This window comes from Daktulosphaira vitifoliae, unplaced genomic scaffold (assembly GCF_025091365.1).
Source record: "Daktulosphaira vitifoliae isolate Bord-2020 unplaced genomic scaffold, ASM2509136v1 Scaffold_2, whole genome shotgun sequence".
In the NCBI taxonomy this organism is placed as follows: Eukaryota; Metazoa; Arthropoda; class Insecta; order Hemiptera; family Phylloxeridae; genus Daktulosphaira; species Daktulosphaira vitifoliae.
Genome location: NW_026099573.1, coordinates 10,426,921 through 10,451,001, shown reverse-complemented (window position 1 = coordinate 10,451,001; position 24,081 = coordinate 10,426,921). Strand labels below are relative to the sequence as shown.

The 24,081-nt window shown below is 26.9% G+C and overlaps 1 protein-coding gene across 1 annotated transcript in view; it reads left to right on the top strand.

Annotated features, from left to right (window-relative positions):
- The window catches only part of LOC126897695 (uncharacterized), a 60,765-nt gene extending 37,313 nt beyond the window's left edge, over positions 1-23,452 (top strand). Inside the window, exons 4-14 of the mRNA XM_050671484.1 lie at positions 1,112-1,259; positions 3,907-4,034; positions 8,812-9,046; positions 10,301-10,438; positions 11,392-11,597; positions 11,690-12,037; positions 12,381-12,448; positions 12,990-13,194; positions 14,535-14,686; positions 18,184-18,321; positions 20,336-23,452. Of these exons, the coding sequence (XP_050527441.1) occupies positions 1,112-1,259; positions 3,907-4,034; positions 8,812-9,046; positions 10,301-10,438; positions 11,392-11,597; positions 11,690-12,037; positions 12,381-12,448; positions 12,990-13,194; positions 14,535-14,686; positions 18,184-18,321; positions 20,336-20,557 (1,988 nt within the window). The 3' untranslated portion in view covers positions 20,558-23,452. The remainder of the gene's footprint in view (positions 1-1,111; positions 1,260-3,906; positions 4,035-8,811; positions 9,047-10,300; positions 10,439-11,391; positions 11,598-11,689; positions 12,038-12,380; positions 12,449-12,989; positions 13,195-14,534; positions 14,687-18,183; positions 18,322-20,335) is intronic.
- Positions 23,453-24,081: the final 629 nt, after the last annotated feature.

The window sequence follows — 24,081 nt, the reverse complement described above, 5'->3', positions numbered from 1 at the left end:
GTCATCTTTGTGTAACCTTTAGAATTTCCAGGAGAAACTATTACCATGTTTTTATAGTTAAAATAGTAGGAGTTTATGACACAAACAAATTTTAGAAAACGTACTTACAACGACCTTACAAAGTGGTATATATTTTCTTCCATCAAATAGTTATTATGTTTACAGATTTCGTTATATTATATTTGTTTCCTTATACGAGTTAAATTTCACTTTTATAATAAAAATGTTTATTTTATTCGTTAAATAATAAATTAATGAGTAATCAAATATTTTTTTTAATATTCTATGTTATTGTACATTTTATCTTTAAAGAATTTTGTTACTACTCGAAACTTAACTATAGCTCTCTGCTTAGGTCGTTGAAATATTCCAGTTATATTTATTATTTACTCAATTTTCAGAATTTTATTATTTTTTATTAAGAAATTTGAGGACTTCTTCGTTTTTTTTCTGATTTTGGTCCTAGTGAGATGTTGAGGTTGTAGTCGATAAGTTTGGTAGTTAAAATATTTTATAACTATGTGCTTAACTGTGAGTACTNCTGATTTTGGTCCTAGTGAGATGTTGAGGTTGTAGTCGATAAGTTTGGTAGTTAAAATATTTTATAACTATGTGTTTAACTGTGAGTACTACTGAACATGATATGCATCGTGGCGGGTCTCTTTTGGACATTAGTAATTAATGTGTGAGTCTGTTATATTCTGTTATATGTAGATGGTTTATGATTTTTTTGTTATTCTTTATAGGTTGAAGGTTTCTCATTTTACCACAGTATTTCTTATGGGGTAAAATTCAGTATATTATTGTTTCCGTAGTTTTTTCCATTTTTCGATTGTACNAGAATTCAGTGTATTATTGTTTCCGTAGTTTTTTCCATTTTTCGATTGTACTAATTCTGATAATTCTGTTAATATCGTAATTTATTACTTGATTTTATATTTCTACGTTTGGATTGTTAGCGGCCATTTTTAGCATATTTATCAGCAATTTTGTTGTCAGTAATCTCAATATGTCCAGAAATCTAAAGAAGTAGTATCTGTTTGTTTTTAATTTGGTTTCATAATTTTCACTATTATATTGATGTTATTTCATTGTTTGTTTGTTCTTACAGAGATTGATCCATTCTACATTGATACGTTAGCATCATGCAACCATGCGCTATCAGTGTGCGAGTCATCAGCAGACTGCTTGAAAACATTCGAGGACTTTAAGAACAGTTGCAAAGTTGGCAAAAACAATACTTGCGAAGCGCTCAACCTGTAAGTACTTTCAGATATTTATGCATTATCAAAGGTTCATCATTAGTTCACTACCGTGGCCAATATGTTTATTGTTAACGTAATTTTACTGAATCGTGACTTCCGTTTGACTTTATTTAATGGAATTTCAATTAAAAAGTAAACTTTTGGTTGATGAAAACTCTAACAATGCTCAAATATGATAGGGAATGAATGCGAAATAATTATGAAGTGTATTATCATAATTGAAGTAGCTACAATCCATCATGTATACTATGGAATAATGGAATTAAGATACACACACTTAAAGTAATATATATTATATTTACTTAAACATTTTCCATTATTATGAAAAGTATATATTTTAATTAGAAAAACTTTATGTGGTGATGCTTATTCAAAGTTTGAATGAAATTTATTGTACGATTGCGTTACACTTTGTAATGCGATGAATAGGTACCTCCTTCATTTAATTTTTTTATTATATATTAATATATTTACATTAAGTTTCTAATGTTTGAACCGTTTGCGGTTTACACTACAGTGCTTATTATATTTTTCGTGTTCATGATGAGGTGCTGTGTTATGTTTGAACGAATGGAGGCCTCATTTATGTATACACTCATTTGTCCTGCACCTCTAAATGCTTTGCTCATCAAATTACTAGGTATTGGTTTCCCTTGTTTCATTAAACCTTACCTCTAAAAGCTAGCCAAAGAGTTGCCATTATACCGTCGTGTTTAATGTCAGATTTTAATGCAATGTTCATTTAAGTTGCTAATACTTTATCTTGTTCCTTTTCATAGAAATGGTCTAATGTAGAACCTTTATGTAATTCAGTAGCGAATTTATCTTTAAGTTTTTCCGCTAGAAATTGTCCAAAATTGCATGTGATACAAATTGATCTGTTTCCTTATTTACCGAACACTCTGTTTAATAATAATGATAATATATAATCATATACTTATTTGGGGAATAATGTTACTTTTATCAACTCTAAACACATACAAGTAATTGAGTTAAATATTTTTAATATAATTTTAATTTTAAATAATATTAGCCATATGTGTTCAATTTTTATTATGTACATCATTAGTTCGAAAAAAAAACTAATCAGCTTTTTACACTTATTTTACCTTAATTGATTTTCACCAAAAATGTCACTTATTTTTTTTTATTACTTAAATTTATATATACTACTGAGAAAACATTTTATGAACTTAATACAAAATGTTTTATCTTAATCTTCGTAAATATCTTAATTATGATAAAACAGCTTGCAAATCTTAACATCAAGATAATATTTTTAGTTTAGTATTTTCTTTTTCGCCAGAAGTATTGATTCTGAGAATATTTTAGCCTAAGCATTTTTAACCCTTCAATGTAGATGTGTCCCGTGAGACAACAGATGCATTGAACGGCTACATTTGTGCGATTTGTTATGGACTTGGTGTCTTCAAAGGGATAGTAAAGTATTGGTATACATGGGATATAAGGTCCTTCTACATTATTCAAAACGGAGTTCGTCTTGCCCAATGAAACCAATTGATAAAATTTAAGCCTTTGGAGATACACAAGTTTATATTTATATTAGGCTACTTTTCAAATTAACCATTCATAATTATTATCCCTTTTAAATATACCAAGAGTAATTTTAACGAAAAATATAAAGATACAAAAATTTAGTAATAATTTTATTTTAAACACATTACTTGGTGAATTTTTTTAAAAATTATACTCTTACAGCAAGATGAAAAACCTCGATGTAATAAGAAACCGACTTAACATAATTCTGCCTTAACATTATAATTCTCTACAACAGTCATTTAATGTTATTCACCGAATATGACTAAATTAATATTAATATTACTGTAATATTGAACACATCAAACATACAAAATATTTAAATTAAACATATTTTTTTTTCCATTACCTTATATTCTTTACCACTATTAGAAGTTATTTTATTTGAAGTTGATGGGTAATATATATGTTCTACCATATAATACATATAGTTCTTAACTCAATAAAATTCACTTTGGTTGTTTTAAGAGCAAATTTGATTTTCTGGGTATAATATTTTACACTATGGATAAAAAAAATATCTTTATAAAGCCAATACCTTACTCGCAGAAACTTAAATCTGATAAATTTAAAAATTTTATAAAAATTACCTTAAGGATACTTATAATAACATATTTATTCAGTTTTTATATATAAAAGAGCACTTTAAAAAGAACAGAACTAAGTTTATGTATGATGTATTCACATTAATATAACATGACGCTATTTTTTTATGATTACAAGTATCGTAATGTATTGAAATTTTATACGTTTATTGTAGATAGTTGTATAGGAACATTCAAATGATATATCGTAACTTTGTGTGTTTGACAGCCTTGTCTTTATATTAACATAAAACGGATACATGCTCAGCGACAGTTGAGCAAATACATAATGCAATGGTAAAAGCGAAAAGCATGCTAAAAAATTCATCGGTAAAGAAATAGATATTATCGTGGGGACGGTTAAAAATGATAATCTTTTAATGTAAACATGAATCGTTTTACTATAAAAAAAATTTCATTGAAATTTATTGATATTACAAAAAAGAAAATTAAAGTTGACACTTATTTAGTATTTTTAATATATTATGATTATTTTTCAGGGAAGACTGTCATCAAGATTGGATCCGTTTAAGAAAAACTCCTATCTTTGGATGTATATGTCCACAAAACCATTTAAAAAAGAGATGTGATAGAATATTTTCTATGGTAAACGAAAATTCGTGCATAGGTATATATATATTACTATACTATTAAACATATATAAGCGGTACAGGATGAATTAATTAGTTAAATATAAATGTTTTATAATCATTTTTATTATAATTGAGTTCAATAATAAATTATCAAATATAATACGTAGCTTTAGATTTCTAAACTATTCAATAATTGATTTTTATTTATTGCAAATGTTCAAACAATCATTATAAAAATCATATAACGATATTATAACTAGATTTATAAAGTTCTATAATGTATTAATACCATGCAACTATTAGGACCTTGAATACCTTAGAAACAACAATTTTTGTTATTAAAGGACTAACGGAACGTCAGTTAAGCGTTTGATAGAAATTGTAATTTTTTATTTTCAAGTAATTAATAGTTTAGCACGAATAACAAAACAAAAACAAAATTCATTCTAAATGAACAACAACAATAATTGTTATAACTTCAATATTGTAAGCGAGTTGTCGAGTTGTTTTTGTTTAATTTTCAAAAACAAAACTTTGTCTTGAAAAGTCTACATAGTCCTTAGTTGTACCAATTATAGCTTTCATTTTTTATATAAACAGCCTACGGCGCGTCGAGCTTAGGAAAGTAAAATATTTTCCCTTTATTACGGTTGTTATGTTTATTCCATAACCACCAAAATAGTCAGTAAATGATCACCTCAACGGCGCCGGTCGACAATGTTTTACTCGAAAAAATTAAAGTGCTAATGGTACACAGCCCACTGAGGTTGTCTAAATTCTACCCCATCAGCTCAAGACCAACGCGCAACATAAAAATAAAGCGTCAAGCTAAATAATAATTGTTCCCAGAGGGAAATTATTCTTGTAAAGTGGACATTTTAACTATAAAGAGTTAAAACAATACATAGGTATATTTTAGAATCATTACAATTGTTACAACTTATTCAAACTGTAATAATTCTCTTTTTTGGGACAACGCTGTATCTTTTAATCAACCTTAAGAGTAAATAAATTAAAAACTTTTTTTGGCAAATGTCTTACCTTTTATAGAGCCAATAGTTGAAGTTGTAACTTTTTTAATAACCTTGAAAACATCGTTGCTGAAAAGTTAATATGTTACAGATCTTATTTCAAAAAAAAAAAAAGTAATAATAATAATTATCTGAAATTTGCAGGAGAATGTTTCAAGTTTCTAAAATGACGGAAAATATCTTCAAACACAAGTCCATTAAAGATAAATTTGTAAACATAAAAATGTTTAGTCCTTACTGGTTATAAACCGTCCGACCATAATCGATAAAATAAATATACCTATTTCACTGTATTTCAAATATGACTTCTAAAGATTAACAATATAATTTAATTACCGGTATTGAATTAAAAAGGGTTCAATGATATTTGTGGGTTATTTACAACCACTTAATCAATTTATTCGATAAATTACATTATTATCTCACCGAGCCGTTACTAATTTTCGATTTTCAAACATACTTTTGCAAATTTCATACAGAATTATTAATAGTATATCCAAATAATTTGAAAAAAAATAGATTTAAAATAACATTATGTGTTCCACAGGGCATTACAGATCCTGTTCAAATACATTTAACAAATAAACTCCTTTATTACTCCGTAAATAGCAAATCGAATTGCCTTTGTGTAAATCATTTTATTATTTGTTCTGCACTCAATAACTTTTATTGGAAAAACAATTTTATTTTATGACGATGAAATTAAAATCTCGTTTTTTAACACAAATTCAAAATACTTAACGTTTGTTTACTTGTGTAACGAATAAAAAGTTTTATTATTTAATGAGTTATTGAAACAATATTGGCGTTCAAATATAATTCGAGTTAATATATTCTTTTGTTTTACACTCTTACTAACTACCGCCCGAACACACTACTTACGATGCAGTACATACTTATGTTCTTGTTACTCCAAAAAAATCGCACATCCTCAGTCGTTGGATTTATTTTTATTTGAAAACTAAATCACGATGTCATCGGGCGTAGTAGTATTTTTATGTTAGCGATTCGGAAAATCGAACAAATCATTTTCGTAGTTTAAATTTGCAACGTTTCTTCGGACCACAATCGAGTTTTAAACAAAAAATGTAAATTATTAAATTATTTAATCAGAAAATTTTTTTTTTTTTATTATTGTTTTCTGACACAATTGATAATTACACACAAAAACAAATGGTATTAGTGCGATTTTCCACGTGTTTTTATATTAGCGTTACTCAGTTTCGCATAGAATCAATTTACAGAAAATTGCTCGCAAAGACACATTTCAATTTTATAGAATTTTGATTGATCTATTGGTAATTTTCGTTTCGGGAAATATTGCCGTTACGTGCTGTTGCGCTGAAAAGTACACGGCGGTAAATCCATGTTGCTACCTCGAATGGATCTAATCACGCAAAACCCAACTGAAATAAATTCACATCGTTTCCTATTGGCTGAGAGTGTAGAAAATAAATATAAAAACGAAAAGTTTACGTTTATGGTGAGTGCCGACCCTATACGGTCGTTGCTCGGTCGAAATAATCGAATTATATGTAGTCGGCTGCGCATGAAATTACAATTGGAAAGCAAAACCCACTGGCTTAAACGAACGCAGACAGCCTAACGCGCACAAATAACCAAAAGTAATGAGCACCCGAAAAGTGTATAAAAGTTTTGATAAATTTGTGTTGCGTTTAAATGTTTTTCCACTAACTTCCAAATTATTCAAGTTTAAACTACAGAGAACTTTATGAAGAATTAATAAAAATCAACGAGGATCGCAGATCTTAGGGAATTTAAATCGACTCCTTGACCAAATAAACCGACATTTTAACAGCGTTCACGGTTTATGGTTAATAAAGTTCATACACAATCTCCCGTAGTGTTCATTGCTACGTTTATCATTAATTCAAATATCAGATTCACGTACACTCTATACTTTTATGATTTAATTCAATTATTTTTCGACACAAAAAGTTAACGATACATTTTAATTGTCTAACAATCTTATTGTTGTAAAAAAAAATGTTATACACATTAACGCGAAAGTCGATCGAGTCGAATAAGTATAGATTTCTATAGAAAAAATGAAAAAAAAAATTTTTTTTCTAGCTTTTTAAATTTATTGAACGTAATTTAAAAATAAATTCAGTTTTAAAAGAGTAATTTTCCGCAAAGATAATTAATTATTCTCTTTGTGGTGGTAAATAACATACGAGATCATATGTAGCTCTTAGTACTGTTAAGGGATTTTATATCCTTTCCGGTTGATTACTAATTTTCCAAAATTTTGTTTACTTTACATTCTTTGCCTTAGAGACCTTACGTCACATTGGTTGACAAATGATGTGAAAAACTTTATTAACGAATTCGATTGAATAAAGTAAAATATATACTTTCAATATGAAGCAATCCCATGGCATTTAATATTCACATATGAAAATTATTTTCACTCTGACTTTAATTTGTCATATAGATAAATTTTTGAATATAAATTATAAAACGATATAAGAAAATATAACTTTAACTATTAGATAAATACATTCTATTAATAATTCTCCAATATAGGTTTATAAATTGAATTGTATTAGTATGAATAATATAAAATTATTTGTAATATGAATAATTAAAATAATGAGTTTTAAATTTATTTTCTTTATGATGAATATTCATAACTGAAAACTGCTGATAAGCCTACACTTGTATAAACTCTGTGAAAAACATTTTTCATCCGTTGTAAATAAATTACACCAGTTTTATCACACGAACGAAGCTGACAGAATTCAAAGAACAAAATTTCTCCTCCTTAAAAAACGCCAACAACTCAACTGAATGCGCTCTCGTGCATATGTGAAGACATATAACAAGCACTCTTCAATACTTTAAAACTATTATTTTTTAAATTATTCGTACGAATAAATATTTATTTACATTTGTTATTAATATACCGAGCAATTATCTTGCCTTTATTCAATATTTATTATCAAATTAAATATAATTGTTTTTCAAATAAATTATTTTTAATAAAAAAAATCAATATATAAAATATTTTCAAAAGACACTTAATACCTTATATTGTTAAAAACGATCACACTTTTTTTTACTATAACAATTTTTTTCTTAAGGTTAGAATTAGAGTACATCAAATTTTCTAACGCAGCCCGCTGGAAAAATCTTAAATTGCCCATAAGCCAATCTGCATATAATTTCATGATATTGTTCATTAAACAATTTGAAATATATTTTTTTTAATTTAGATCTGTATTATTACTGAAATGTCCATAAGAAAATTAGGTAAACGATTAAAAAAATTAATACTTTTGAGTATTCTTTTTTTGTACAAAAAATTGTTTGCCGTTGAAGATAAAAAAAAAAATTGTATCTAGTCCACTAGTGTAAGAAATAGCCAACCTTACAATTAGTATACATAAATTAGTCGGCTAAACGATATTGGTTCGATCGTTTAAGAGGCCTAAAAGCAGTAAAACTATTGTAGTATGTTTTTATTATTATGTGTTCCGGTAAAAAGTAACGCGAACGAGACGCACTTTTATTACTTGATTACTACAAAATTATTTTAAATAGTTTCAAAAAGTATGAATTTTGATTTTTTGACTAGCGTAATAGAAAATTGCATATTTTATTGTTTACAGTTGTATGGTATTTTTATGGATTCAAAAAAAGTTCGTTATATTTTACGTAATAAAATGTTTAGTTATCCACGAAAATAATACAAAGAATATTTGTAGATAAAATAAAATTATTGAATAATACTTACATATCTTACTTTGTATTGCAGGTCCCCAGTCGGTAGTGACTACGGACAATTCTATACTTAATTTCCAGAGCACTTGTCACGAAGCACTAGAAGCTTGTAACAAACATCCCGAATGTCAGGAAATGGTTGCGTCGGTAATTCGAAACTGCAATCAAAAACACTGCAGGAAGACAAATTGCATGGAATCGTTGCAGAGTTTCTATAGAAATGATTCTTTGCTACCTTTCTCTATAGAAATAGCGTTTTGTCTATGCAAGTGAGTGATTTTATGTTAAAAACATGCCAGTTATGGTACGATGTGATGAATAGTCACAATCATTCATTTCATTCCAATTCAATCAATTGGAAGAAACACTTAAATTAACTAACTCATAAAATAAAATTACTGTTTATGTAAAGCTTAACATTAAAAATATCTAACTAAACCATAAAGAATAATTTTTATATTGTTTATATACCAACAATTTTTTTTTTTTTTTTAATTTTAAATAGATAATTATAAATATATTCATCGTTTTTTAACGTAAATAATTTAGTAGTATTGTGGAATATAAAGTTAGCGAAAATAAGTTCTCTAAGATTATTTATATAACGAGAGCAAACATAAAAATAATTTGTGTTAAACGCGTCTAATATTTTTAAATTACAGTTTATACCAAATTGATACTTATTAGATATTAGAATAAATGTGTTGCATAATTAATGTACATACAGTTAATTTGTTCTTTTTAATATAAAAATGTTCACCAACATCAAGTTCAGATTGTTCATTACTGTTGCATGAGTAGGTCCGGGTCAAAAGGTCAATCGTATCTTGCAAAATAACCTGTAATACAATAATAGTTTTTGGATACTGTAAAATTTATCTCTAAAAATAAAACGTTCATCCCAAATCGTGTGAAGGTATCTTGAAAATATTTCAGTCGACCTCTATATAAATATTATTGATTAATAAGCTTAATCTGGACTAAAGCCTGAGGGGTACAACAAATGTGTAAAACTACAATAACAAGGTAAACATTAACAATAGCAACCTTTAATGACATCATGAAAATAATTTATATGTTAATTTAAAACTAAGTACATGTATTAATGGCCGGTTTACCCTCTAGATTTATATAAACATTAACTAAATTTTACTAATCAATAATGGTACAATGTGAGCAAATTTAATTTGATATGATATTGTGAATGGAGTCTTATTTTATATCTTATAACTTTGCGATGACAATAATTCTAATACAGTCAAATTTAATTATTTTCTATTCAGGAAAAATTATTCAAAAATAAAACGTGTAGTTAATTTTAATCAGAATTTATTTAACAAATGAGTATCGTTACTTTATTTTTATAAGAACTTGGATAGTTTGGCAAAATTAAAATATATTATCTACATAGTATTCAAAAAGTATGGAAACAGGTCAATTGTTGCAAACAATGAGATCAATAGAAACCCGTTTTTCATTCACTGAACGTCTTATATAATAAATATTATATTTTTCTTTTTTAGAAAATCTGGTGTTGACAAAGATAAATGTTTAATAGCTCAAGAAATGTTACATCCTGAATGCGCTCAGCGCGTTGATGGTCCAGCTAAAGTACCATGTCATTTTCTGGCTGAAACCTGCCGGACAAAACCAGAGTGCAGGTTGGTATACTTGTGCTATTACTTATGACTGCAGCACAATATTTTCTTTCTACTAGATGTGACCTAATACGTTATTTAATTTTGTATTGTAACATTTATAACATAAGAAAACCAGTGACAATAAAATAGTAACTTTTATATAAAGAAAAAGGCACTAAAACCATTAGGAATCAGTAATTTATTTTAAATAGTTATTTTAATTATAAAAATGTTGGGATTGTAACTAGTTTGAGAATTAACATTATCATTTAAATTAAACTCTACAATATAAATATGAATTAGTTAAAATCATTTTATTATAACTCCGAATAACTTTCATTATATAACATTTTTGTAGCTCGTTTTTTACTGCAAAAATTTACCCGTATGAATTCTTATACTTAATGGTATACGTGATTAAAGCTAATAAAACTAGAAAAATTAAAACTAAAACCGTCGCTTAGCACAAACCCAGTTTATTAATGTGCCACTTAAAAGCTTAAAAACTAGCAGCCCACCTGTATTTCATTGCCAAAAACCGTATACACGTGCAAACTGACCCTTATTTAGTCTCTTTTTTGTTTGACTTAATGCTAAAAAAAACATTGTAATATGAAAAAAATGAACTCTAGAATAGAACCTTAATATGAATTCTAAAGAATTTTATATTATACCAGTTGTAGAAAAACTATTTTAAATAATAATATTACTGACTCCAAGAATTATTTCAACTATTTCTTTGGTATATCATATAATCTTATCATATGGCAGTTAAAAATAATTGAGTAAAAAAAGTTATTTGGAACTCGCTTTTATTCGTAACACAATATGAAAATATTTTTCTGACGTATACTCTAGTAATGATCATTATTTTAGAAAAAAAAAAAGACACATTTTAAAACGACGATTAGTATTTAATCTTTTGAAAATTTGTCATACCATAACAATGATGTAATATTTTTGATGTGCTATAGATTTAGACTAGAGGCTTATGAGCAAACATGTTCGGTCGATCAGCAAACAAACAGATGCGCCGGATCGCCATCACAGTGTAGAGAATCCATACTCGGCGTATTAGGCACAATATTGCGAACCAACTGTGCGTGTAAAGACACGTCTCCGGCCAAATTCAACGACTGCATGGGATGGCAAAGAGTTTTTTGGTTCAATTCATGCGTTGGTAAGTATGTGTTGTGATATAATCATACTCGAATCTTCTACATTCGACATTTTTTTTATAACAATTCAAATACCGTTCCATTTGTTTATTAGTCGAAGCACAAAGAGATTTTCACATATCTAAAATGAAGTATTTGATGAACTCGTTAGACAAATCATCATCAACTCGACAATTAACGCCTATCGGTACCAGACGTAATCACCAACATAAGATCACCTCAACCGTTGCTGGTTTTAAGCCATCGCCAACTGAAATTGCAGTATCTGAAGCTGTTGATACAGATGTTACAACAATCAAAGTCTTGGTGGCTGGTAAAATGTTCAAACAACCTGAAAGTACAGCAATTCCAACGAGCACGCTCAGCACATCATTTATTACAACTATCACTACATCAACTACTACTACTACCACTACAACGATAGCTCCCCAGATACCTTTGCGTAAGTGAAATAAAATCATGTCGAGAAAAAAAAATTATTATAAATTATTATTTTTATATCGAAAAATAAACTAAATGAAATTTATTTCATCAAATTATACTTTTAAATAAGATGATGGTAAACTAACTTGATTAGAATTTGAAAATAAATGAATAAGTATTATATAAATAAATACATTTTTATTTTGTTATTAAAAAAAATGCCTTCAGATAAAAATTTTAGTAGTATTTGAACCAAGTCATTTATATTTCGTTATGTGATAGTTTAATGTAGTAAACGTATAAATATTAAATGTTAACTTAAAATTAACTACGCTGTATGTAATGTTTAATTTTGTTTTCAGGCGGCTGTAGCTTACAAAGATCACCGCATTACAACAAACAATTCATGTTAGAAGGCGACGTCATTAGGGTAAGTAACACTCAGTTATACACTAAGACTTTACATGAATAAAGTAAAATCTTTTGGCCCTAGAGGTTATACTCTCTAATTATTAACCACATTCAGCTAATACATTATTTCCTCCCGTACCACGAACTTGGTTTTTTCCGACGAATTTCGAGTTATTTAATATTACTGGTAAATTTTGTAAACCGTAAAATTAAGTTGTAGAGCAAACAAAATAATATACCTGTAATATCCATGTTAACGGAATATTTTATGAAAAAGTTAAAAACAAAAACGTGCACATAGATTGTGTTTTTAAAGAAACTGTGTTTTTATTAATAATTCATTCAATTTTAAATATTATTACCCCGAATGGAAATTTTCTTAAATTAGATAACTTAATTTAAAAATGTATTTTTAAATAGATTTAAAGAATTTCATGCCAACAAATATATATTTCACTTCTTTCTTACATTATTGGGAGTAATATCTCTTACCGCTATTTTAAACCAAATTTTCTATTTGTGTATTGACATAACGAAAGATTTTTACATAATGCCAACAGCTTCACAGTTTGGAAGATAATTCTTGTTCGGAGGTATGTCATTGCAAACCTGGCGAAAGCCTTACGTGTCAGACCATTTGTGTGGAAACAGAACCTTGCGAGACGGAAATCGCCTTCTATCATCATGAATCGCCAGCATACATTGCTTTCCGCGGCCGTTGTATTTGCTATGTAGGTCGTTTCATATGTATGCGACCAAAATTAGGTTAGTGAAATTTAAAATTAACTTTTTTAAAAGATGTTAACTCTAAAAAATCCATAAAAAAAGACTTATCACGAATTGTTTTTTAAACAAGTTATTAGGCGTATTAAAAAAAAATTAAATGCAATTTACATGTCTCAATAAAACATTTTTCTCAAATATTTCATAAATTAGTGAAAAAATTTCTTGCATTTTTTGTATAGCTTTCTATTTCAATAAATTATTTTCTAATACTTAATAATACCACATTCACGTATAGTCATTCAAGTAGCTAAATTGCCTATACTAAACGCCGTATCATAAAACAAATTATTGTAATTATTATACTCAGTCACTCAACTACATTTTTATTACTATGTAAATAATTAATATTTACAAATAATATTTTACCATTAAAATGTGTAGTAACTTACTCTTGTAGTAGTTTAAAAAGAACTTTGTAATTAAATAAATAAATATGAAAGGATGTTGGGTGCTTGTTTGAGCCACTTCTCTTGTTGTATTAATAATATTATTATTACTCGGGGTATGAGTACGAGGGTCTGTAAGAAAGATAGGAAAATAAAGTGATATTTATTCTATTAATATGAGATTTATTGTGATTAATTGTCAATTCATTAATATCAATAATTCCACGAGTTATTAACGGTTATCGATGATAGGTGGGATTGAGTCACCTCGTGTGTCTACCCAGAGTGGTATGGTGGCTAAACATATTAACCTCCAACCTAACTCCTGAAATAGACACGTATCAAAGATATAACTATGCCAAGTAACTCTGTACAAGCATTATCGATTTATTAAATTTACTTGGTATATTTCTTATTATTGATGATCACTTGATTTTCCTGTATGCCTACTTAATCTATGTACTCATAAAATTTAATTCTAAACCTTATTTATATTTGGTGAAATTATTAGTGTCCTATCTTGATATTTTCTCTGACACTTATAAATAAATAGATATTGTATTCTTGTACAAATATAATTGTAGAGATGGCGGATCACTTCTCGCATATATTTCGTTATGAAGATGTGGATTGATTGAGCGCAGTGAGTGTCTCTGTGAATATCGGACCGCATCTAAACGAGTGAGAGCATTCTAACCACCATCAGAGTGATATCTGAGTCAAAATGATCATTATTTTGGGCTTTTTATATTAATTTTGATGGTATTTTAAAGGCAAGAAGTGATCACCGATGCTACCATTATTTCTTTATTAATCGTAATTTATTACATTTTTATCGATAATGATCTAAATTTGATAATGTTCTACCGTTTGTTCTATAAAATCTAACACGTGTCATTTTTAATAACTTATTTTTAATAATACATTTTATAGGTACATACAGCTTGACACCGGGAGTTTTCCTATTCTTAGGTTATAGTGAGAAAGATGAATCTCTTCTGAAGAGTTTGGACATCATGCAGTTTGAAATTGGTGATCTGGTTTATTCTATACAGAAATTCATTCAAGATCATATGAAGTTCAATGTAAGTGTTAATAAATAAAATTTAAATTTGTTTTCTGTTCTCATAACAATTGCGCATATTTGTTTTTATACTAAAATTCATTAAAAACGTTTTTTTTATTCATTTTTATACATATTTTAAACAATTTTTGTTAGAAAAAAAACAGGAATCCATGCATTTAATTTGTTTCAGTCATAGCGTTATTAATCTACAATAATAAATACTCATTAATAATGAAGCATTATACAACACAACTAATTAAAACTATGTACTATAACTATAATGTCAACTCGGTAATAGATTCTACGAACAAACAAATTTATGACATACATGTTTAGAATTGTATTAAATTTCATCAAACAATATTTAATAACATAATGAATGCTTTATTGTATTATCTTTGTGTGTAAGTTTATAGCAGAGTATTAATAGTAATTATTTTACAAGCTAATAAATTGTTGAACTACAATAGAACACACCGTTCTCAAAAACTCTTTTATGGATATAGCGTAAAGTTCTATTGGTTAAAATTGTTCGAAGATTTTTGGAGTATATATATATAAATATAGTTTTAGTCCATTACTTTTCAATGAATTTTCAAAATTATTTTTCAATAATTATTTTTAATAATTGATAAAGATATTAACTTAACGATTTTAAAATAGGTTTAAAAGTCATATTTTAGAATACTTAACATAATTTTTAATAACACTTTAATAACCTCGTTTGACTACTTGGGCCAATGTTAGTATTACTTGAGCGACACTTGAACAATTACTTCAATTTTATAATACCGGTATATGTTACTTGAAAAATAAATAGTATTAGACAACAACTATTCACTAACTAACACTGTTTATTTAATTTACTTAAGGAGCTTTCAAATTTTTTCTGTTTATATAGAATTTATTATGCACTTTAAATGTAGGATATTTTTTATGTATAGAGCAAAGTGAACGAATACCAATGTAACAAATATTAGGTTAAAATACCTAAAATAATATTTTTTTATATACTCAGAGGGCATTTTCTTATACCTACTATTATAAAGATTGTTATATGAATGGTGTAAAACAAAAGAAAAGAAAAATAAGGGTAGAAATGAAGTTTTAAAATAATGTCTGTAATTTTTTCTCTCCTTCTCTTTTTGACCCTTATAAACATGAATCTAATGTGAAAAAATAAATCCAATGTGACATATGTCTTCCTTATTATCAAATGACTATCACTTTTTACATTTATCTAATCGTTTATAATGAATTCCTATTTCATTCGTACAGAATTCATATTTCAAGCGACAGAATTTTTCAAAACAATTTTTATGTACAACGACATTTTGTCCGTTTAAGAAAAACATATAGAATGTTTAGTAACTAAGAAAACAGGTCAGTGGTTACAAACAATGAGATAAATAGAAACACGCTCTATGAGAATACTCTGCACCCATATTATTATTCAACACATATATTGTCTCATGAGAATTAAGCAATTGAAAAAACTTCTAGAAATATACGTACTGAAATCTCAATGAGATATCTTCTTAATAAATTACTAAAGTATAAGCTGCGATTTTAGGAATTTGTTTTCACGCCTTATTTAACCCTAAATATAATTTAGTTGAATAACGCACGCTTTAATTAAAACGTGTACCATATGTGAACAATTTAGTTTAAACTTAAGTAATAAAGTATAATGTTCAAAATGAAACATAGGAGTGTACAAAAGTGATATTTTTTACCTCATATTAATCTATGATGTACGTTAATCTTTATGTAACATTTAAAAAAATGAAATGAAAATCCTTAAAAGAAAAATTTAATTTTGAAATTTTCATTTTATTTGACCTAAAAATAGGGAAATACAATTTGTTTTTTACATATTCCAATAAAATTATTTTTGCTACATTCCATAACTTTATTCAAAGAAAGATATAGTTTTTCTGTCAGAATCACCGATGTCGCCATTCGAAAAATTTCAAGTTGTTAAATAAAACAAATTAAAAATATTATATTATACTAAATTATTTTAATGGCTTTTTTTACTTCGACCCAATTAGTATATTTTGGTGTTATAGCCCGCATATCTATATTTGATCAAGATTAATGACTTTCACTTGTTTTATTAATGGTTTTTCACCTTAATAGTAGACCAACTGGCACTAGTTCAAAAATGAAACCCCACAACGAATATAAACTGTAGCCGAATGACTTTCATTTCTTTTTATTTACCACAAACGCTTTTCGCCGAAAGGGAGTTTATCTTCTTAAACGTAATTTCAAGAAAACGGGCATCGTTTTTTTTTTTTTTTGTACTGCAATAGACAATATACAGCACTCAAATATCAAAATGTGATACACGAATCATGTTATGCTCTGGGCATAGAAATTAAATAACTTATTTCGGGAGTACAAAAATATTTAGAATAGTCCACATGAACTATCATTATCCAAAAAATAACGTTTAAACACGTTGCAGTAAATTTGTGTTGGAATACTAAGGTGTTAATTATATTAGGTCACTTTTTTTGGCTTGCTTCAGTTTTACCCAAATAACAATATCCCGTAGATTATATTAAGTTATCGTACCTCGCCGTTTGGTGACAGAAACAGTAATTTGGGGTACAAATACGAGCAAATATATTGGAACGTTAAACATTGTACTGAATACAAACAAAAAATGTGAATTTACTGTTCAATAAGGCAAACACCGCACTCAGTTGAGTCTTTGTTCGTCGAAAACCGTAAAATTCGGGAAAATAGTAGAACATGAACGTATACTTTATTACATGTATCACCAAACCTTGACTCATTTCTTTCGCCTCAAAGACGGTACGAACCTAACTCGATTTTTTTTAACGTTCAAAATGTAAAATTACCAGTAAAAGTTCCGAAGTTATAAAATAACTCTCTGAGCGATACACGACAGTGACAAAATTATTTACTTCAAAAGGAGTTCCTTAAAAACAATAACAAAATAGATGTTTTTTCAGAAAAGCTTTTTAGGTTATTTAGTTTTGAAAATTTTATAAATAAACTAATTGTGAATGCATTTCTCCCTTTGCAATTATTTTAGGAATTTTCAATTATTATTTACCAGAATCTTGTTATGACTTTTGAAGAGTCACTGAGCATGTCATTTTTATATTTTTTAAGTATTTATTTTTGTACGAAGTTTGCTACTTTTGTTTGACTTTGAAATTACAGAAGAGCCCAAATTATTATTTAATTTAGTCAAATTTCAAGGATATATATTTACTAACTATCCAGAATAACAAATTCATTTATCACTACAACTCGCGAGGAATTAGAGTTATGCATTGTTTAGGTAAAACTAAATCTTAAAAGTTTCGTGGCAGTTTTTTTCGCAGTCAATGCGCAATAAATTTTGTTTATATAGAATACCATCTAGAATATTAATAATGCTACGCTACCAAAGAATCTATTTCTCTTTGGATGATGTTTTTGCCTTTCCAAATAAATGAATGCTATAGCAATTTTTACAGTAAGATTTTTTTTCAGACAACTTGCAAATTACATTTTCATAGTTTATCGTTCGAGAACATGATAATTAAAGGTCAAGCGTCTCCTAAACTAACACCCAACGGTGGGTATGCCAAAAACGCAGCCGATGTCCGATCTTCTGTCATTCAAGATAACGTAAGTACAATTTTATACTATTAATCGATTAGGCAAATAAATTACACATTAAAAATGAACATGAAAACTCATATTCAATATTTTAATGTGGTATTTTCATAGTCATTTTGAGATTTTATAACTTATGATACTTGGATATTACAGAGTAATCCTTATAATGTTATCAATACTTAAAAGACATTTTGATACTAAGGTTCAAAGTATCCATTGAACTGAAAATTTAAAAGAATCCTAATTTTATTTGTTTTTCCAATAGCAAACTATAAACGGCAACTTTATGTCTCCTAATTTTTTTTTTGTAGTAATTCATAAATGACCAACCAAACCACGAAAAAGTTGTCGCAAATAGCCAAAAATTATTTGTAAAGGCAGTGACTAAAAGTTCACAGTAACTTTCTTTTTCTTTTTGTGTATTGTGTTTACAGATGTTTGTTTTTTAATACAAAAGCGTGTTTCAAGTGAAAACTTAAGTAAATTACATTTTATTTTACTTTTGAGAAATGTTACTCTACTTTGTTATTCATAATGTCACTATCCTTATTATATTAGTTGACATAACCGCATATAAATGCTAGCATCCTGGAGCGATAATAAAAAAATAAACAGTAAATGATTATTCAACCGTTAACTACTATAGCCGCAGTCTTTTCACCGTGTTTATTTATCACCCGATTCAAAACTCCCTTAAATCTTATAAATTATTTTTTTCTTTCTTTTTTGAAACTTAAAATTTCTTTCTAATATTATTTGATACATTTACAATAATATTTTTCAATGAATTTCTGAAAATATTATAATTCAAACTTAATATTCGCTGAATATATTTAGTTATTATTAATAATTTGATCCAATATATAAAGACACATTTCTTGTTATTTTTTATGATTCGTAGTATCAAATAAATAATTTCACTTGAAAACAAACATTAATGTCATCCTATAAGTTTAATTAAACAAGTTTAACCAAATCAATTTATTCGATTAACATTATCCTGTAATATCTAAAACTATATTATATCTGATATTTAAATTATTAAAAAGTAAAAATGACTACGTACTCAATTTGTACTCAATTAATTATTGTGTAATTATAAAACTTTTACGCTGCCAAAATTTTTATTACTGAATATTACAAAAAAATAATTTCTAATTACTTTATTTATTTAAATTAAAAAACAGGTATGCTATATTATTAGTGGCAACTTATTTAAAACTATAGAATCTTATTATGTGTTTCATTGCAATAATCTTCTAAAGTCTAATCGTAAAGTACTTAAGTTTCATGTTGACCATAGAAAAGTATTAATAATCTTGTTAAGCTGAATTACAGTTCCATAGTGTTATAATGCCAAACTATACAGGAAGTTTTTCGTAAACTCTGGCGAGGGGTGAAGTTATTTCTCGATGCAAATTAATAAAACACGGAGCTCAAATACAATATTTTTATTGTAATCGCGTATCATTTGATTTGATAAATATATCTTTATATAATATGATAAAAATTACTATTTACCATAAAGCGTAGGGTGTCATTACATAAAATACAAACTACAATAATAATTACCTCTTAAAAAAATATATATACATATATATAAATACACTGTCGTAATCTTTAACTTCAAACGGTTATTTACAAACGGGTAAACATTTATTTAATTTGTTTCACTGGTACTGCACAGTATAATATATACAAGTTACAAAAGATAAATACAAAGAAAAAAGTCAATGAAATGACTTTATTTGTAATTGGTTTTTTTTTTAATTTATTCTTTGACCGTTTACAATAAAAAAAAATTTAATCCATGAGCTAAAAATATAAAATTCGATGAAAAAAGAACATTGTATTTATGTGATAATATTTTTTATGTTATAAATAAATAATCAAGAATGTTAACAATGATCTTAAAACTGTAACAACAAACAATTTGTATATTTTTCTTGTGATATATTTTTCTAAATTCTATACTGTTTATATACTTATGGACTAACAGTCAAATTTTTTTTATTTGTTTCAGTTGGCATGCTTTGACATACTAAAAAATTTTTCTTACATGGTTACCACTCAGGCCATACCGATAAAGACCAACATGTTTCTATCAGTACTGAAAATCGCCGAGGTTGACGTTCTCATGCCGGCTTTAAGTTCATCTTGGGGTCTGAAATCCTATCATCCTAACGACTTAGCTATTTCATTAGCGTTGGTAATTATTACCATCTTAATTGTACACCAAGTCTGAAACTAAAACAAATGAGGTTTTTACGTAATTTTTAACAACCACATAAAACTAATGGGTTTTCTACCATTATAAGAAAAACCGTGTTGTTACGGTGTCATACAAAAAGAAGGCTGAAATAATTAACTATAGTATCAAGTTGGGTTATAAAACTTATTATAAATATGTATATAAAAAAATTGTGATTATTGATAAGATATAGTCGCATACTTATTTTTAAAAGAAAATTTCAAAAAACTAGAAAAATCGTTTAACGAAGTAACGTGTTTAAAGTTTTTAGAACATACCATTAAAACACTCAAAATATAAAATTATTCCACTTCGTCTCTAAATAGTAGTGATAGAAATATTCTAATTGATTAAGCTATATTAATATGAGAGAGAGAGAGTGTTTCGTAAGAATTTTATTCAGCTTAGATGTTTACAAATAAATAGACTATTAAATCTCGAAAAAAAATTATGCTCGTGTAAAGACACTGGGTAATTTTACTGACACGTAAAAATCGTAGCACGATATTATTTTAATTATTCCAACTGCCTGGACTTTATAATTGTAACAGAAATGGATTTATATTTAATATTTTGACCCGACTGTCAAGCAGAGCACGCAAAGCGAATTTAACAACAAACTTTACTACCAAAACGTGAAGGAAAAAAACTTCGAGAAAACAATGATTATTTCTCTCCAATATCACTCTTTTCTTACTTGGTTGTATTTTTATCTGAAAATACTTTTGCATTGATTTTTTCGGGTACAATAACAACCCGGTCCCATCGTCTATCAGTAACCCTGTGTATTTGACGACAATGTAATTTGTAATATTTCATATTAATTAAAACTCTGAAACACTTAAGCTGCAACAAAGGTGACAACTTTTCAAAATCGTCATGAATTGGGCAAGTTGATGTTTGCAGTAATAAAAAAAATAGTGTTTAACGTAATTAGACAGTTGATGACTTGATCTGTAAAAATTTGTTAGTCTCTGGGGATCAACATTTAATGCGATGAGATAGGGATAACGTGGACAGAAAGTGCGATTCAGTTCAAATGCACTAAGTACCCACCGACGGTTTAACAACGAAAAACATAATATAATGATTTTCTTTTAGCCGTTCTGTATACCGTAGCAACGCCTCGTGGTCTACCGACAATATCAGCAGAAAGCACATATATTATGATCCCGACCGGTCTAGGATATTTTATGTGAGGACTTAAAACGCCGGTACATTTATATAACTATACAAGCATCATAATATTTTATCAGAGTTACGTTTATGGTGCACACATACTTTTTATAGCGCACTTGCTCGACGGAAGCATCGAACTTAAACATCCGTTTCGCACTCACTTGGCATACACAACATCAAGTACATATATTATGCACGTTCTGATAATATCACTATACATGTATGCGATAACGATAGTTTTTCCAATACCTTTGCCCCCGTTCCTGTACACACGTGTGTAAACCGATGAATATTATAACCTGCTAATATTGAATATTGTCAAACGAAAAAACATGTTAAATTTCTAAAACAAATTGTACTGAATGAATAATTTATTCATTATGCTTTGATAATTATTATTGTGGTATCTATTATTAAAGGGACATAAATGCCATTTTTTTTATACATCATAATGATTTAGTTCCATATTTTTGTTTTAAAGGTAAAACAAATGTGTTATTTTATAATTATGTATTTTTTTTTTATATACATATAATTTTAATTACCCGCTTTTTTTAGTCCGACGATAAACTAAACCCATAAAAAAAAATTAAAAAACTCATACTTATTGTAAGCATCGTAATTTCACAATAATTATTTGAATATTACTGAGAATTAATATTATATGGTACAACTTTTCGTGTACATAATATACAATAATATCATTTTATCAAGTTCCAATGAAAATTGAATTCAATAAACAACATTTCAGTATTTACTTAGATAAGGTCAATAACCTTAAATAAATGTATTAATATTTTTTTTTTTTTTGACACTTTTAACAGTTTGATTTATGCGACAATATCATTACTGTAGTAATTGCATTGATAAAATCAATAAGGTTTTTATATTATGAACAGTAACTTTTTTTCATGATTTATGGTGTTTTTAGCATGGGCAGAAATTTACAAACAACTTATACTAAAATTTCAATCAAAATATTCTCTTTCCAAACAAATTATAAAAGAATTTTTATCAGAAAAAAGTCATCAACTTTTAAATATTTGGGTGTAGTCATAAATTTTAGGGTATTATTATCAATCATTCAGGTTTAAATCCTTTAAGACCTCGCCCAGTGTTAACGGAGTGTAAGTATCTATAAATTATTTTGATAGTTCAAGTTAATCATGTTCGAAACACTCTCTCCAATTTTGTTAAAAAGTAAAATGAGTTAATTTTTTTCAAGAGTCTTTACCATATCAAAATAAATTGAAGCATATAATAATGTATACATCATAATCATATCATGTGTTAATTCATAAAACACTTTAAAATGTACTCATATCATTGGTCGAATTTCAATTTAAAAACGTATTGCCGTGCTATCTTTTTAATGTTTTAACAAATTTTATTTAGAAAATAACAGATAAGAAGTATTTTTAAAAAAATAAATACCTAAAAGTACAACATTTATATTCCATTTTTCAATTAAAATTTTTTTTTACAAAGTTTAAATAACTTTTTTATACAAGTTTTACCTAGTGAAAAAATAAAATCTATCAGCTTAAATACGAATTTCCAACTCTTTGAATGATTAATGAATTATTAATATATAAGTTTTAAAAGGAAGAAATTTTCAAAAATAATAATAAGTAGTATTTTTAACGTTATGTAATAATAATTATCTCTATTGCTTACACATAAAGACGATTATTTATCACTGCTACTAAAAACATTTCGTTATTACAAACATAAATACTTTAAATTTTTCGCCAGCTTAAACTATTTTTCAAATGAGTCATTTTCTGTAAAAAAATTTAAAGTATAAAGTTACTGAGTAAATTCTTCTAAAAAATATATCTGTCCGATATATTAAAAATAAAAGTTATAAACTATTTAAATTCTTATACTATGTATTTATTGTTATATTATATTGTACATTCTGGTATAAAATACATTAAATCGTATTATAAAGGGTAGAAAATAGTGAAACAGTTACTTTAAATTACTATAAAAGCTAATTAAATTATTAAATGTAGTATTTTTTTATAAACGAAGACATATCATGTATAGATATTTTTAAATTATATTTAAATAACATAGCGGTAAAAAAATATTAGTAATTAAAAAGGTCGTAGTTGGTTGAAATAAACCATTATCATTTAAATTTTTTTATTGAGAAAATTTTTTTCTATATATTTGGTTTCATAATAAAAGTGTTTCATTAAAAACACTTTTATTTTCATAAAAATCGATTGTTTATACATGTAAAATAATATTTGCCTTTTTTCGTGTAAAACTTTCAATAAAATAAATTTTACAATAATTTATTTACATTCTAATTTTTTAAATAAAAGAAA